Genomic DNA, 17,196 nt, shown 5'->3' on the forward strand with positions numbered 1-17,196 from the left:
CCTATCGCTGTGCTTTTAGCAACTTTCCAGGCACCCAACATGGATGTTTAGCAGTAACTTGTTGCTCTTCTTCCAGTGACTTCTTAGGTCCCAACATGGGTGTTAAGTAGTAGTTCCAGATGCTTTATAGGCACCGCAGATGGTTGTTTTGTTGAGAACTGCTGCTGTGTTACCTGCAGCTTTTTAGGCACCCAACATGGGTATTTTGCAACCCATCACTGTGTTTTCAGCACCTTCTCAGGCACCAAGTGTGGGCGTATGTGATGCTGTTTCTCCAGTGGGGATGGGATTAGGCCTTTGAAACCTGATATTTTAAGCCAAACATATTTTTTTATAGGGCTGTCAAATGATCTTTTTTTTAAAATTACGATTAATCACAGAATTTCTATATTTAATCACAACTGATCACATTTTTTATTCGCATGTTTTCAATTCCATTATTTTTCATTACAAAACACTTTTAAAGTCCATATTGACAAGTTGAAGTATATCTTACCAGACTGTCTCAATCAGGAATCAAATGAGAGAAAAACTGCATGGGACTAAAGTGGGCGTGTGTGTAAGGGAGAGGCTCATGGGTACCAGCAGAACCCATTTTCTGGAGGTCAGAGGTCAAGGGACCCCTGTGAAATGACCATTTTGTTTTTCCATTGCCAAAATGTAGCTTAGCTTTGGAGCAATATGTCACCCCCTGCCTGAGAAACTAGTACTAGGTCTCTTAGGTCTTCGAATTTCATATAATATCAGTATCATTGCTCTTGCTTCAGAACTTATTCCAGTACACCCTCTTAAAGACAGGAATGTCGGCAAGGGATTAATGCAATAAAAAAAGAAAAAACACATAAACTTCGGACATTAATGGCATTGCAATTAACACGTTAACGCTGACAGCCCTAAATTTTTGACATAAATCTTTACAACCACGTGGTTTTTGTGCCAAAACCTAACCACCCGTCATCCACAGTGGTGTTAAAAAGTATTGTTTCCACGTATCCGCTACATACTAACAAAACATATACATGGTTTGCAGAAATGTACAATGCATACATTATTTCTGCTGATTAGGTTAGTAGGGAGTCAGATTTTATTTCATTTTATTTTATTTTATTGAGTAAGCCTGATCTGGTTTTATTTTTTTGCCCACATCTGTTTTCTGTAAACCTCTTTTAAACTCTGGTGCTATTTTTCCGTGTTATTTTGTAAAATGAAGTTTGTTGAGTTGATGTATTTATCTTTGTGTTGTTATTGTCAGTAAAACCGGTCAGTATGTTACCCCATTAAACAAGCCTTTCTCAATTAACACACAGGCCCTCAGGTCAGATCAAATATACACACACACATATACACACTCTCCTGTGCTGATGTATGGACACTGCCCTGTTGGAGAACTGCAAAGCAGATGTAAGAATTAGCCAGAGAGAAACAGCACATACACACACTGCTTCATGCTCATTAGCAGACAGAGTGTGGCACAGCAGTGTGGGAGCTGAGTATGGGTGCATGTGTGTGAAAGAGTGGTGGATTAAGAAAAATGCCAGCCATCAGTTTAGTCCAGTCTGTTCTTGGATGCTAGATCTTGCTCTGTATGGTGTTATTTCTGTGCGGCATGCTAGTTATGTCTGTAGAGTTCCAATGTACCATCAGGACAGTTTAGTTAGCCAGTTTGGTGGCTGGGACTCAGACAGCAGCGGAAAGGATCCTCCTGACTGGGTGTCTCTGTCCTCTCCACCCCGTCCTCAGGTACCTCAGGATGAGTGGGGCGGCTTTTCTCCACTGGGGAAGGAGGATGACATCCCCTGTCGGAGGATGAGGAGCGGCAGCTATGTCAAAGCCATGGCTGAGGATGACAGCGGAGACTCTGATGGGAGTCCCAAACCTTCGCCCAAGATCCAGGCGCGCCGGGCCAGCTACCTGAAAGCCACACAGCCGTCTCTGACTGAGATGACCACTCTACAGTAAGATCTCATTGTCTTTGTCCTAACGTCATAAATTTACGGTGAATCTCAGATCTCAATCTTAAACCCGTGTTCTTTGTTTAACCCTTTGAAACCTGGAGCGACATCACTTTTCTTGTGCTGCTTTCTGACATTTGACATCTGAGCAAATTGGTACAATTTCTTTCAAAAACAAAGAAAGGAGGCAATAAGCAGCTTGGTAAAAAAAAGTTCCACATATTGCAAGAAATGAGTGCATTTAGACATTTATTTTCAGAAAGCTAGGGGAAGTTTTTAGGGGGAAAATATAAATATATAAATATGTGTGTGTGTGTGTGTGTGTGTGTATATATATGTATATGTATATGTGTATGTGTGTGTGTGTGTGTGTGTATATACACACATACATACATACATATTTATTTATAATTATTGTAGTTACATAATTTAAATGTATTATTATTTTTAAAATTATTATTAGTTTTTTTTCAATACTATTTTGTAACCATGCATGTGTTAATCGTACACATGGACAGGCCTATTATTCTGTTATTTTACTCAAACTTTTTTTTTTAGCATTTTAGTACATTTTCAAAGGACAAAGCTTTTAGCATTTTTTCCACCTGTATTTGTATTTCACTTTATAGACAACTCAAGGCCATTTTGGTTCTGAAACACTCAAAGGAGACTTTCTTAAAAGGCACAGAGCATATTGAGGTCCCACAGTCATCATCTAACAGCCACCATACTGTCAAGTGAAAAACGTGTTATTCTCTTTTCTGCCTGCATGTAACAGCATTATTATTGACTGTTGAAGTTCACATCACATACCATTTCAAAAAACACTCCATTGTAAAAACCAAACATGTACAATGATGTAAAAAAAAATTGAAGTGCACAAGAAGTACCAAACGCAGAGTTAGGTGTCATCATATTGCTGTCTATATTCATCAAAGAGATGTGTGAATATCTGAAATTAAAAGCATAGGGTTAGAAAACTACAGAGAAATGTGGAGCTCACACCGCTTCACAATGATCATGTTTCACTGATCATTTTTCATTTATAGTTAATTATAGACATCGTTAGAGAAAGATTTGGTACAAAGAGTTGGAAATTTCCTAATGATTTGACGAATTGAATAAAACCAGTTTATTTCACACTGTGATCCTTATTCAGGTGCTATTATGGTGAAGAGCACATTTGGTGTGTTTGTCACTGCAGCCATGTTACAGTCATACAAAGCCTGCAGCAGGACGTGGTGTTTTTACATTAGTCTGGTTATCTAATTAAGAGACAGATGGGGCTGGTGGTGTGGGATAGACCTGACCTGATAATCAGCAGGAACCGGAGGTTGACTCCACGCGAGCTGCTCCTTACACTTATGAATCACTTTTTATTCCTTTCTTTAATTACCTCTGCAGTATACTCTGTATTTAAAATATTTTATTACAATTTGATCCATTAGTTTAATTTTTTTCACAATCAACTTACTGTTCGTACTGTATTTTTCACTCCCTAAATATTAGAGAGAGAATGTTTGATTGATAAAAAAATTTAAAAGACCTTTTGTTGTGGATGGACAGAAAGATGGATAGACGGACGAATGAATACTTGAATGGATAGATGGATGAATGGATGGATGGATGGATAATTGATGGATGGATGATGATGGATGGACAGACAGACGGATTAATGGATGGATGGACTGTATTGATTCCAAATTGGGAAATGTTTGTGTTACTGAAAGAGTAAATACATAAGAAAAATATACATCAATAAAAACATAAACACAATTACAATAAATTAAAATACCTCAACACAGAATAATAAAAACATCTTATAATCTATGATATACTGTAAATCTTTGGAATAAACAATTTAATGAATATACTACAATACACTGAATACGCTTAACTGCTGCTAATAAAATATAAATATTGGATTACATACTATCGGTATATACATTAGACAGTGTGAGTTTTTAAAAACAGCTGAATTAGTGTGTTAGAGGAAGAGCTCAGTTGTCTGTCAATAGTTGGTGATGACGGTGGTCAGGATTAACCATAATAGATAAGAGTTTGTTCCACCATAACTTCAGAGTTGCCTGGTTTGCTGCCAGTTACAGAACCAGCCTTAATCAGTTTACTCAGTGTGTTGGTGTTGCCGGCTCAAACGCTGCTCCCCATCACACTCCAGTAATGCACAGCTCTGCCCACCACAGACTGGGAGGAGACTCCCAACATCTCGGTGCACACACTGAAGGATCTCAGCTTCCTCAGAATCTGCTCATCTCCCTCTCATAGAGCTTCCAAATTGGTCTTCCACTTCAGTCGATTGTCACTGTGGACGCCCACACACAGGTAGAAACTTTAAATGATAATGATAAATGATTAGGATGTTTTCTTTTGTGTATTATCGCCTGAAAATAAGAGCCATGTTTGTATTTCCTTAGACTGAGCCATTAATTTCCACGTTTTTCAGAATCAGAATCAGAAATACTAAGATCAACTAAGATCAACAAGATTTTACAGTTTAGATCGGACCATTTGTGTTTTCTCATCAGCCACCATAGTTAGCCAACCCTCCAACCCTCTGACATTAAATCTATAATAATTAACATAATTTATGTGTTAATATTTACATTAATATATATCCAGTTTAATTACTTATTTTTGTCAAGTGTATATTTTTATATTGTTAAAATCTGCTTTGTTATTTTAAGTTAAACCAATCTTTAACTGCCTAAAGCTAATAATAATTTGGTGTCCCTTCTAGTATATAAGGGCTTGAAAGGGCTGCACTCAATCGCCGTGTTTAATCCAAACCTTTGAGTAAAATTCTGTTGAGGTGTTCAGATGGAACAGTGTAATGTTGCAGCCATGATGAAGCTGCTAAAGGTAGTCCTGGTGAGTTTGCTCCTGAGAGACGTGTAATCTGCAGTCTGATCTACAGCAGGAAGCCAGAAATATCACCTTTGCCTAATTAAGCTTTCACGGCTCTCTAAATAGTGCGAGTAATTACCGTGAGCAGTCGAGGGAACGGCCGCGCTGCTCTCTCCTCTCCTCCTCACCATGACGTGCACACACCCTCTCCCTCTCTCTGACTGCTCATGATTGGACCGGCCTCCCCTGGCTTCAGATCAACCTGTTTTAAACTGTTCTACTTCTTTATGAACCTTTGCTTAAATTTAACTAGAAACATAATTATTTTTGATATAAGCTCATATTTACCAATGATGACTGTAGCCCCAGTATTTTTTATTTTTTTAAAGACTATTTTTTGTCTTTTACTTTTCTTTGATAGGACAGCTAGTGGAGTGGGGGGGGTGCATGCAGCAAAGGGCCGCAGGTCACAATTGAACCTGTGTATTTAAACCTTTGAACGCTGAGCAAATTGATGCGATTTCTTTCAAAAATATTGGGGGGGGGTTGGTGGCGGGGGGGGGCAATGAATAACTTGGTAAGAAATGTTCCCCAAAATGCAAGAAATTGGTAGATTTAGCAATTTTATTTTATTTCTTTAAAGGCTGGGGAAAAAAGAATAAAGCTCGGGAAAATATGTATTTGTGATCATCATTGCATATTTAACACGTCGAAAGTTATTTTTTTAGGTAGTTCTTTTGTACTTTTTATGAGGTTCTTGCTACATTTTGGGTTATTTTTGCCGTCTTCCCATGTTTTTGACAGAAATCAAGCCAATATTCAGGTTTCAGTAGGTAAAAAAGGTCATCCTTCCAGCAGTTAAATAGTTATTTAGAGTCGTGCAAGAATAAGAACTAGAGCCAGAGAGTCAACAAAGGCAGGGCTGGTAGATGACTGACAGGCAGGACCTCTGGCTGTTGACCTCACAAGAGAGCTGACAGCGAGCAGAGAGAGCTCTTCAGAGGAGGCCTGAAGCCATAGTTTCACCACAGAAGAGGACAGACAGGTCTGCGATTGTGGCTGGAAGAATGTGACTTCTAACAGCAGCAGTCTTCTGGCTGTTTGTTGTTTGTTGACCTGTCTAACACCTCGACCTCCCCCTTACAACAAGTTTCTCGCTCTCTATACGACATATGCATGACATTGTTGAACCAGGCAGTTTGTGTGCCCACCATGACTAAGGATCCTAACTGACTTTCCAATTGTGCTCATTTCATGCATTTCTGTGAGATCCGGTTGCACTGATCAGTACTTCTCAATAAAGTCCAGAAACAGGCCAGTAAAAAAAGTTTGCAGAATATCAACCAGGATTGCCAACTTTTCAGTTTAGTTTGGAGTGAGATCCGGTATCAATGAGGTCGTTGCATTATGAGTCAGCCCTCTGTGACGCTACCCACAGTGGGGCTCAGGGTCATTGCTCCTCAGCCCCCACAGATTCAGTTTGAACAAAGCAGCAGCTAAACCCACAATTTTAACATTATGAAAAACTGAGTCAATAATCATAGTCAATAATGAATACATATGTTTGATCTGCATACTGGCCAACCTCCAGACATCGAAGCCTAAATAAGAGATACTCAACTTATGGCCCGCGGTCCAGATGTGGGCCCCGATAAGGAGCCAAGTATTTTCTAATACACAGTAAAAATTAAGTGATTTACCCTGGGAATTGGTTGCCGTACTTTTAGTATACATGAGAAGCCAGAGTGCATAAAACAGTATCAAAATAGAGCCTGTTCATCAAAAAACTGGCAGTGGAGGATCCCTGCATCGTAGAAATGTCCTAAAATCCTAGAAATGTCCAGAAATCTTATAAATGTCTGAAAATCTTAGAAACATACATAATCCTTGAAACGTCCTTAAGACCTAGAAGTGTTCTTAAATCCTTGAAACAAGAAAAGTCCTAAAATCCCTCAAATATGCTTAAATCCGAGAAATATCTCAGAATCCTTGAAATGTCCTTAACACCTAGAAACATGTACAGGACTTCCTGCGACTGACTCCTGGCCTACTGTCATTTTGCAAACATGCCTCCCAAGCATAGCAATTTGAGTATCCCTGACCTAAATTATGCTGATTCATCATCCAGAGTTTACTTAAAAAAGTCAAAATCATCCTCTTGAAGACACACTTGCAAACAGTTTTTAGTTGGTAATATGTATCATTTACTTAATTAATGTAACAGCAACAATAACCTATTTAATGTCACAGGAGCAGAGTGCTGTTGTACTGAATATTGGCACAGCTGTGATTCGGTTATAAGCTTGAGGCCGCAGGCCCGGTACAGAAGATAATTGCAGCAGGATTGTTAATGTCATTTTCACACCACAATTACACTCGGCAGAGCTGCTGGTTACATTTTGTGCTACAAACATCAGACTATTGTAAAAAGAGCTTCAGAACCTCCCCTGCTTATGTGCACATCAAACATGTGGCTGTGATTCATTATTCTACACAGTTTGTTCTGCAGATCAATGGGCGTGTTGCAGACTGACACATTAAAAGCTGTTCATACAGCTCCACAAAAAAAATGTGAATCACTAAAAAGCTTCACACTTCTCAAAGTTTAAAAAAGATTTCTGTCCCGAGTCCCAGACCAAGATTGACCAAGACTGCCACGGCCTCTAATGCACACACCTAAAATAATGTATTCTCTCTGATCCCACCCTGTGCCCAGGTGTACCGCAGGTGCACCAAGGGAGCCTGGCCACGAAATTACCAAAAGTTGCTCTAATTGTTTTTTAGGTCTACCCAATTGCATCCACAGCCATTTTGGTCTATAGCTGTTAATAACTCACTGGAAACTGTAAATGAACTGAGAGGTTCCAGACTAACTGATATTTGGGATTTGGTTTGGTGATGTCAAGCTAAGAATGGGCAGCCACTGTAGTTTTGGGAACAATTTCATATCATCCATCTATCCATCCATTCATCCCCCTGCTTATCCGGTAGACTAACAGGAGGTGCCCAGGAGGATCCTTTTATCTTCAATCTCATTTTTTTGGTCACTACCCAGAGCTCAAAACCATACATGAGGGTCAGAACATAGATGGACCAGTAAATTGAAAGCTTTGCCTTCCGGCTCAGCGCTTTCTTCACCCTGACAGTCTAGTGCTACGTCTACACTTACTCCTTTTCTTGGGGCAGTGACTTTCTCCCAACCCAGAAGGGCATCCAAAGTTTTCCACCAGAGCACCATGGCCTCAGATTTACAGATGCTGACTCTCATCCTAAGCGCCTCACACTCAGCTTTCATGATAATAATAATAATAATTATTATTATTATTATAATAATAATTATAATACTCTTTTTTTAAAGTACAATGACTATAGTAAGAAAAGTTTGAGAGCTGTGTATTGTTTAGTATTGGATGCTTACTGAATGTGAATTTGTACTGTTACAAGGGATGTAATTCACCCCACAGCATTTTGACATTTCAAGATGCATTATTTGTTTGTTTTTTTTGTTGAAAAAAACTCTATTTGTATGGCACCTTTCATACATAAAATACAGCTCAAAGTGCTTTACATTCTTTAAAATCTAACAATATGTAGAAGAATATATATACATATATATATATGTATATATATATATATATATATATATATATATACACATGAATAAATCAAATCAAATCATTATACAGCACATGGATACCATGACACTGAATATAAGTTGCAGACAGGCCAGAGGTGGAAGACAAATAAACACAAATGTTAAAACAGTAATTAAAAGCATAAAACAAGTTTATAAGAAATAACAACCATAATATGCAAATAAAATACAATAAAAATAGAAGGTGGAATTAATTAAAAGCAAGAGCACAGAAATGGATCTCGAGCTTCTTCTTAAAACTATATACAGAGGTTGCTTCTGTTATATGTAAGGGCAGTCTGTTCCAAGCCATTCATGCATAAAAACAGAATGCTGCCTCACCATACTTTTTTGTAAAAAAAAAAAAAAGATTGTTCACAGTATCTTTACTATCGCGTTTCTGTGTTATTTATTCATTTATTTAAAAATTGTCTGAACAAAACTGCATTGCAGTTGTAGTACTAAAAATTTGATGATATGGCTGGGTTTGATTTTTATCGTGTATTCTGCAAACTAAAAGCACAGATGAAAAAAACAATCACAGATTCAAAACAACATGGGATGAGAAAAATGAACCATTCATAAAATGAAGTGCACAAAATAAAAAGCACAATTTATAATAGAACCACTAGAATAAAATATAACCTATTTTGCTAGTGTTCCTGGCTTCTCCTGAATCTGACAACAACATGTCTGTGACTGTGATACAGACTTGAATGGAAGTTGTGACGTGCAGAGTACACTGTGAATTAAATACATTCCCACATCTCTCTCCTCCTCACTCCCCTGAGAAGACAGTTTCCTTTATAATCTAAACTGTCATTATGTGGTTGATGCTTTGGAGACCGTAGTGAGAGAAACTACGTGCATAATGTCATCATCGAAAATGACCATAAAATGCTCAGAGTCCTCATTATAGAGGTGTGTGTGTGGGAGAGGTTCTAAACTTGTACTAAAGAAAATTGATGCCATACACATGCAATCAATGATTAAATCCCACACATTTGACATGTATAATCATTTTCTTTTTTTATGACCATGTTTTCAGTTACAGAATGTCTTATATTATAGGTCATATAGGTAAACAACCTCCCTTTAAAAGAACATTATGGGTAGATTCCTGACTGACTGATTTTAGTCAGTATGTTTCCATGCACAGTTAAGGTCATAGCTCGATTAGGCCATTTAATTGGTATGCTGTTCTTGTCCCAGTAAACAAGCGCCGGGGTAGAATCCATTTATTGACAGAAGTATGTCGGACTCCGCCACAGTAGGTGGATGCCTCCTTTGAGCTAGTTGCAATAGAGTGCCCCAAGGATGACATTTTTCTATTGGCCAGACCAGAAGCTAACTTCACCCTGGTTCCCTCGTCTAAAAGCCTATGGACTTTTCTATTGGATTTTGGATCATTGCAAAAAAAAAGTTCTGTGGTAGACAAATGTTTATTATACTAAAACATTTAAACTAAACACAGTTTTCACAAATGAACAGCACTTTTAGTATTTTTGAAGGCTAAATGTAATTGCCTGAAGTGAAAAGCTATTGCTAGGCTAATACGAACTACGCTGTGGTTGCATCATCACCACTACAAGGCTGTAAAGTCATGTTTGGTGCAGTTCGATGATGACATTCTGTTGTCTCATTTAGCCACTTGTTAGCAAACGTGTTTTGCAAGACGCAGTGTCAAAGTTCACAATGTGGTATTTACTTAAGTATCTTATGTCGCAGAACAAAACATGAAAGTGTCTTCAGCTGGTGTAAACCAATACTCTTATTTAAGGCTTATAATCAAAAACCTTTTCCAAAAACCCATTGACTTCCAGACTTGGCTAAAATGCCAAGTCATTTCCAGGTTTTAGGAGTCATTACTTGTTGTCTATTGAACCTTCCTCTGGTTGAGCTGTTCTGTCTCATACCAAACAAGTGGCAAATGGGTTGTATGTCAATGGAGACAACATGTAGAACTTTTCAGCACTGTACATTATGTGAATACTCTACGCTTTAATGGTGTAGTGTTTTCTTCCCCTCTTCTTTGTTTTTTCCTGGCTTTCTTTTACGAATTTATACTGTTTGACTTTCGGTTTAAAGCCTGGTGCGGGGACTGTGGAGCATCTGCAGAGCGCCTAGGCCAGTTCAGGTTCGGCTTTAGTCGGATGAACACAATCATTTTAATGTTCGAATTGCGAACGTACTGAGTGTGTCAGAATGAATGGGCCAGTGTTTTTACTTATTATCATAGTGTTATTCAGTGTTATTGACAACAAACAATGCAGAGGCAACACATCTGATTATGTTAGTATTCAATTTGCTGATGACATGGCAGTCATTGGTTTGATTCAAAATGATGATGAAAGCAGCTATTGTGGGAGGGAAAATTAGTTCATTTGTCTGTGTAGGTCCAGTTTTCTTCATTTGAACAGGAAGAAATCGAAAGAAATCATCTTTAAAACGGGTAACAACACCCACCAACAAACGACTATAGATTGGGGAAAAATTGAAGCGGTAGACAACAACAGTTATATAGGAACAAAGTGTCATAGAATTCAAACACATGCTATCTATAAAAAAAGGTCTGCACCGTCTGTATTTCATGCGTAAACTGAGACAGTTCAGAGTTGACAGACATACTGTATATTGCTATTTATCTCTTGCTCCTTTGTGGGGAACATTTTAATTATATGTTCTGTTGCCTGGTATTGTGAGTAATAAAAACAAACTGCATAGGATAGTCAAGATGTCAGAAGCAAAACCAAATGATGATCATTTGTAAGTCCAGAATAGTGAGGAAAGAGCGGTCGAATTAAGATAGAGTTTTCACATTCCCTATTTAGTATATACGAGCCGTTACCCTTAGGCAGAGGGTTTACTGTAGGGCGCCATCCCTACAAACCAGTTGGGCTTGCAAACTATGAACAAACATACAGTGACTGACAGTGACTGAGCCTCTGTGAGTGAGGATACTGAACCTTATGATATGTAGTGTACTGTGTGGATGTGTGGTGAATAGGTCTGTGATAATGATGAGGTGTTCTGTTGTTGATGTTTGCTTTTTGGGGCTGTTAGTGTCATCTGTGGAATTATATTTGTCAATGTTTTTGCTGGTATTTCACACCAGTGTGAAAGTCTTTTGCCAATAGTCTGATTATGGTATGATAGAGATGGTCCTAGGGAAGAAAATGCTGTCTGGTTGGTGGTGTCTAAATCCCTTTTCCACTGGGCAAAAAAAACCCTCTCACCTGGCCTTTGTCTTTAAATGTTGACTTTTTGGACCGTTCTTTTGAAATTCTACACTATAAACTTCTTTGAAATGCTGTACCATAAGTTTTATCAACATCTGAGTTTTATCAACACTCTCTCATCTGCTCCACTGGACACAGAAACCTGTTTCTTGAGGTGCATTCCTGACACTGACTGTGACACACCAGATAAAAGGACAAAAAGCTAAACACGTGCACACCAACTGTGTACACAGCTCTGGTCTACTAGCAAAGGAAAATTAGTTTGTACCCTATTTTAAGCTGGTTGTCGCATGTTGAAAAACCCTGCTTTTGCACAATATTGATTTTTTTGCCAATATCCGATATGCTGTTATATAGCATCTTTGACCGATATAGATATATCCACTTTTTTTCCCCCCACCAAATTTTAGTGATCATCAAGTCTCTTCTTCAGTGGAATTACCATAATATTATGAATACTCTTATCGTGATGGCCCACTGGCAGATAGAGACATATATACAATGCTTTTCGGTGTATGTAATATTTATTCATTGTGCAAAATAAGAAAAATACTTTAACTTAGGTTTATGTTTTGCACGTTCACTTTGTCAGTGAAAGACAAATATATTGGTTTGTTATACAAGCAGAAATTGGCATGTTGGCCGATTCTGATATTTCATTTTAAAGCCATTATCTGCAGATACTCATGATGTGCAGATATTATTGTTAAGCAGAGTGTGTCCCGGATGTTGTCTAAGAATGGCCCTCACTTTGTTCCTGTTCAATTCAGTTTGATTCAATTTTATTTATGAAGTCCATAATCATTATTATTAATCATCATTAATGATAAAGCCTTAGAGGGCTTTAAAGCATACAACATCCCTCTGCCCTTAGACCGTCACATCATCTAAGGAAAAACTCCCCTAAAAAAAATCTGTAACGGGGGGAAAAAATGGTAAAAACCTCAGGAAGAGCAGCTGAGGAGGGATCCCTCTTCCAGGATGGACAGACGTGCAATAGATGCCGTAAATAACAGTTAAATTACAGTAATGCCAAAAGGGAAAGAGAAAGAGAGAGAGAGTGGAAGAGAGAGGGGGAAGGATGCACAGCAATGATGGTAACAATTGTATATCATATAACAATAGTGATAGGCGTAAAATTACTAAATGCACTCTATGATAGCATGTGATGTTACGTGCAAATATTGTAGGTGTTGATAAGATTTCCATACGTATATTCACAGTGGAGGCATGACTCATAATAACGGCACAGCTTCAGACAGTACTACAGCAACAGCACAACCAAGACCACGATCAGGACGAGCCAGAGGTATAGTATCAATGCAGCCATAGGACGAGCATGGCCAAAGGCAGGGTCACAGCATCAGCACAGCCATCACCCCGATCCAGGCACAGCCAAGATCTGGGAAAACTACGAAACAAGGAGGCACAAATGCTTCGGAGAGGCAACCAAGTTAATGTAATGCAGTTAAAAGACATGAGCGTTTGCAATTGGAGGGAGAAAGAGAAGGAAAAAGGAGCTCAGTGTATCCTAGAAAGTCCTCCGGCAGACTAAATCTATGTCAGCCTAACTAGGGGCTGATCCAGGCAACCTGAGCCAGCCCTAATTATAGGCTTTATTAAAGAGGAAGGTCTTAAGTCTACCCTTAAATGTATTGACGGTGTCTGCTTCCCTGACCAAAACTGGAGGATGATTCCATAAAAGAGCGTAGTAACTGAAGGCTCTGGCTCCTATCCTACATTTGGAGACTCTGTGAACCACAAGTAACCCTGCGTTTACAGAGCGCAGTGCTCTTGAGGGTTGACAGGTAACTATGAGCTGTGACAGATAGGATGGAGCCTGACCATTCAAAGCTTTGTAAGTAAGGAGGAGAATTTTAAATTCAGTTCTGGATTTTACAGGGAGCCAGTGCAAAGAAGCTAAAACAGGAGAAATATGATCCCTTTTCTTGTTTCCCGTTAGTACACGTGCAGCAGTGTTCTGCACCAGTTGTAGAGACTTCAGAGACTTGTTGGGACAATAGGATAATAGGGAGTAACAGTAATCCAGCCTAGAAGTAACATATGCATGTACTACTTTTTCAGCATCTGTTTGAGTTAGAATATGTCTAATTTTTACAATGTAACACAAGTGAAAGAAAGCAGTCCTTAAAGTTTGCTTTATATGGGGGGCAAAAGATAGATCTTGATTGAATATAACTACAAGGTTCCTTATAGTTGTGCTAGCGGCCAAGGCAATGCCATCTAAAGGAATTATATCCTTAGAAAATGAGTTTCTGAGGTGTTTGGGGCCAAGAACAATAACTTCAGTTTTGTCCGAATTTAACATCAGGAAACAGGCATGTTGATGGCTTGGATGTGGAAATCAATGTAGAGAGTTGGTGAAGGTCAATGGGGGAAAAACAGTCTAAATAAACTTCAGGCCCTACTGCCACATCCAAATTACCTGTATCTGAGGTCAAGTTGGTTGAGGGCAAGAGGTGATGGATTTTATCTCCAATAGTTATAATTTTATCATTAAAGAAATTCATAAAGTCATCACTACTGAGGGCCAAAGGAATACCAGGCTCTATGGAGCTGTGACTCTGAGTCAGCCTGGCTACAGTGGTGAAAAGAAACCTGGGATTGTTTTTATTTTCCTTAATTAACGATGAGTAATAGTTAGCTCTGGCATAGTGGAGGGCCTTTTCATATGTTTTAAGACTGACCTGCCACACTAAACCGGACTCTTCCATGTTGGTTGAACGCCAGTTTCTTTCAAATTTGTTTTAATTTGTGGGTCTGGGGAATACAAATTGAGCTTATTTTCTTTGTTCCATTATTTTCTTCTTAAGAGGAGCAACAGAGTCGAGAGCTGATCGCAGTGAGCCAGTAACACTATCAACAAGACAATCAATTTGAGAGTGACATAAATTAGCAAAAGTGTTCCGAGTCACACTGAGACATGGTAATGAGTTCAATGCGGAGGGAATCAATTCCTGTTGTGGTGGATGAACAGAATGTCCACTGAGGGGAGTCTTGTTCATGATGAACAATACTCCCCTCTCAGTGGTTTCAGTAGTCCTATGAAGACCTTTGAAAGACAATGTCAGTCTAATTTTTTTTATTTTTCAATGTTGACCACTGTTGTGTTATTATGACTCAGTAATGACTCAGTTGATTGATAAATGTTGATGTTTAATGTTTAATTCTCCGTCCCTGTCATCCCTCTGTCAGGATTTCCACGGAGCACTCCCCCAAACTGCAGATCAGGAGCCACAGTTACCTGCGTGCGGTGAGTGAGGTTTCAATCAATAGAAGCCTGGATACCCTGGACCCCAAAACCCTCCTCGACCCCAAATCGCTGCTGTCCTCACCCCAATACCGCTCACGCAATGAAAGCTACATGAGGGCCATGAGCACCATCAGTCAGGTTGGTTGCCAACACTGCTGCGTTTGTCTTCACAGTATATCCCAACCAATTATTTTACATAGATACACAAGGCTTGGATGGATGTGATGGGGTATGAAAACAAATCCTTGACTTTCACCGAATGCCCATATTTCTCGTATTTCTTTATTTCTCTCTTTTTAAAGGATGGGTTCACTGCTTTTCAATGCAGACTTTAATGAAATATTTACCGTCATGTACAAATTTTTACCATACCTTCATTTTAGAAAACTTGCTGCAGCTTTGCTTTAGATTTAAACAGAATCTAACTGAAGTAATTGTTGACTTCCTTGGAAATGAGAATAGCTTATGACTAAACAACCTCCACTCAAGGTCCACTTATTTATTTGTTCTGAAACTTTTGACGTCACCCAGATGATCAAACTTTCCATAATGCATATGCTTTGTACTCTTGCATAAATTAGATTGTTAAGAGTTGAAGGTCTAAAAGATTGAGAGAAGCTGTTTCAGATGGCTAAGTTGTAGAAACTGAAGCTCTTAGTGAGGCTGTGGTATGCCCAGAGGTGCAGCGGTGCATAAGCACAAGTGTATTACATATATCCACCTTGGGGCATGGGTGTGTTACCCTGTATCAACACTAAAAATAGCCCTCAGTGTAATCCTTGTAAAGCAAAGCTGCAGCCAGTCCTGTTAGTCTTTCATGTAATCATGCCAGACTTAGTGGATAAGTGGATGTGGATATATTTGATTAGTAAGCCTTGCCAAATTACTTTGTATTGCATTGAATTTAAATTTTTTGCCCCAAAATCCTTGTTGCTTCTTTTTTTGCCTCTGCATTTGCGATAGCCATTGCCAGAGGGATTATGTGTTGGGGGCGTCTTTGCATCTCATTCTTGTAAATGCAATATCTCAGGAATTCCTTGAGGGAAGTTCTAGTTTCAATCAAATTTGGTACAATCATCCACTTGGTCATAGGTTAAAAGTCAAGGTGACTATTAGCTTATTTGTAAGTGTAGCTCATTCTTTTTAACACAATAACAAAAACACCTCTCTGGAATGTCTTCAGATTTGGCATAAACCTCATCTTGGAGTCAAGGATGAACAGATTAGTTTTTTGGTGGTCAAAGGTCAAGGTCACCATGACCTTGCATCCATCTCAATCTAATGAACATGATATCTCAAATAACCTCGAGGGGATATCTTCGACTTTAGCACAAACGCCCATTTGGACTTTCTGTACTGAACATTCACAGTCATTGAAGGATTTTGAACACATATCTAACAAATGATAAAGTAATGACATTTTATATCTGAAAGGTGAAAGGTCAGCTTCTATGTGACATCTGCAAAAACACTTTTCTGGCCATTACTCAACATAATATCTCAGCAACAAAAGGGTAGAAGTTTGGTTTTATACTGAACTGGTGACTCCAATCTTGAAACTGTGCTTATTGTCGAGATCTTTTTTGATGGTGTATACAACCAGAAAGGTGTAATTTTTTTTCTTCCCTTTTTTTTTTTTTGGACCAGCTAGGCCTGTATGCATAGGCATCTTCACTGCGTCAATGCAGTGGCCTTATTTAGCTGACTGACAGCACTGTGCTTTTCATGCAGTGCTTGTGTCTGTCTGAACTCACCCTGAAACAACACTAAGCCTGAGGAGAAGCTCTGTCTTTAATAACTTTGAGGAACAAAAGTCGCTTCACTCATGGGATGAATATACTGTATTTAAAACTCATAGTAGCCCTTAGGAGACCACCCTATAAGACACTGCCACACAACTGGTTATGCCTACCAGATATGTGAGGACTCTATACAGTCCTGGTTGAAAAACAGTGTACCCTTCACAGTTTGGGTCTGTGCACAGTGCACCATCAGCATGTCTGCACTGTACAGGCAAGACTGAGGATGAGAGTCATGTTTCCAACTCCGCAAATCCATCCATCACATTACAAGTGTTTCTGAGACAGTATATCTGGTAATATTCTATATTTTTAAATTGTCAACAAATCCCATATGCAGACCCAAACCAATTCTGAATGTATCTGCTAATGAGTATGGTGTGTCCAATATATCTTCCTACTGTGTTCCATAGAGCTCCATTGTTATCCACAA

At 38.8% G+C, this 17,196-nt stretch overlaps 1 protein-coding gene across 4 annotated transcripts in view; it reads left to right on the forward strand.

Annotated features, from left to right (window-relative positions):
• LOC121951344 (disks large-associated protein 1-like) overlaps positions 1–17,196 on the forward strand; it is a 165,864-nt gene that overhangs the window by 84,568 nt on the left and 64,100 nt on the right. For all 4 annotated transcript variants that reach the window (XM_088085119.1, XM_088085122.1, XM_088085121.1 and 1 more), the window contains exons 4-5: positions 1,741–1,955; positions 14,907–15,102. In XM_088085119.1, coding sequence (XP_087941245.1) covers positions 1,741–1,955; positions 14,907–15,102 — 411 coding nt within the window. The remainder of the gene's footprint in view (positions 1–1,740; positions 1,956–14,906; positions 15,103–17,196) is intronic.

Source organism: Plectropomus leopardus, chromosome 12 (assembly GCF_026936395.1).
Source record: "Plectropomus leopardus strain MGB_pleo_1.0 chromosome 12, ASM2693639v1, whole genome shotgun sequence".
Taxonomy (NCBI): Eukaryota; Metazoa; Chordata; class Actinopteri; order Perciformes; family Serranidae; genus Plectropomus; species Plectropomus leopardus.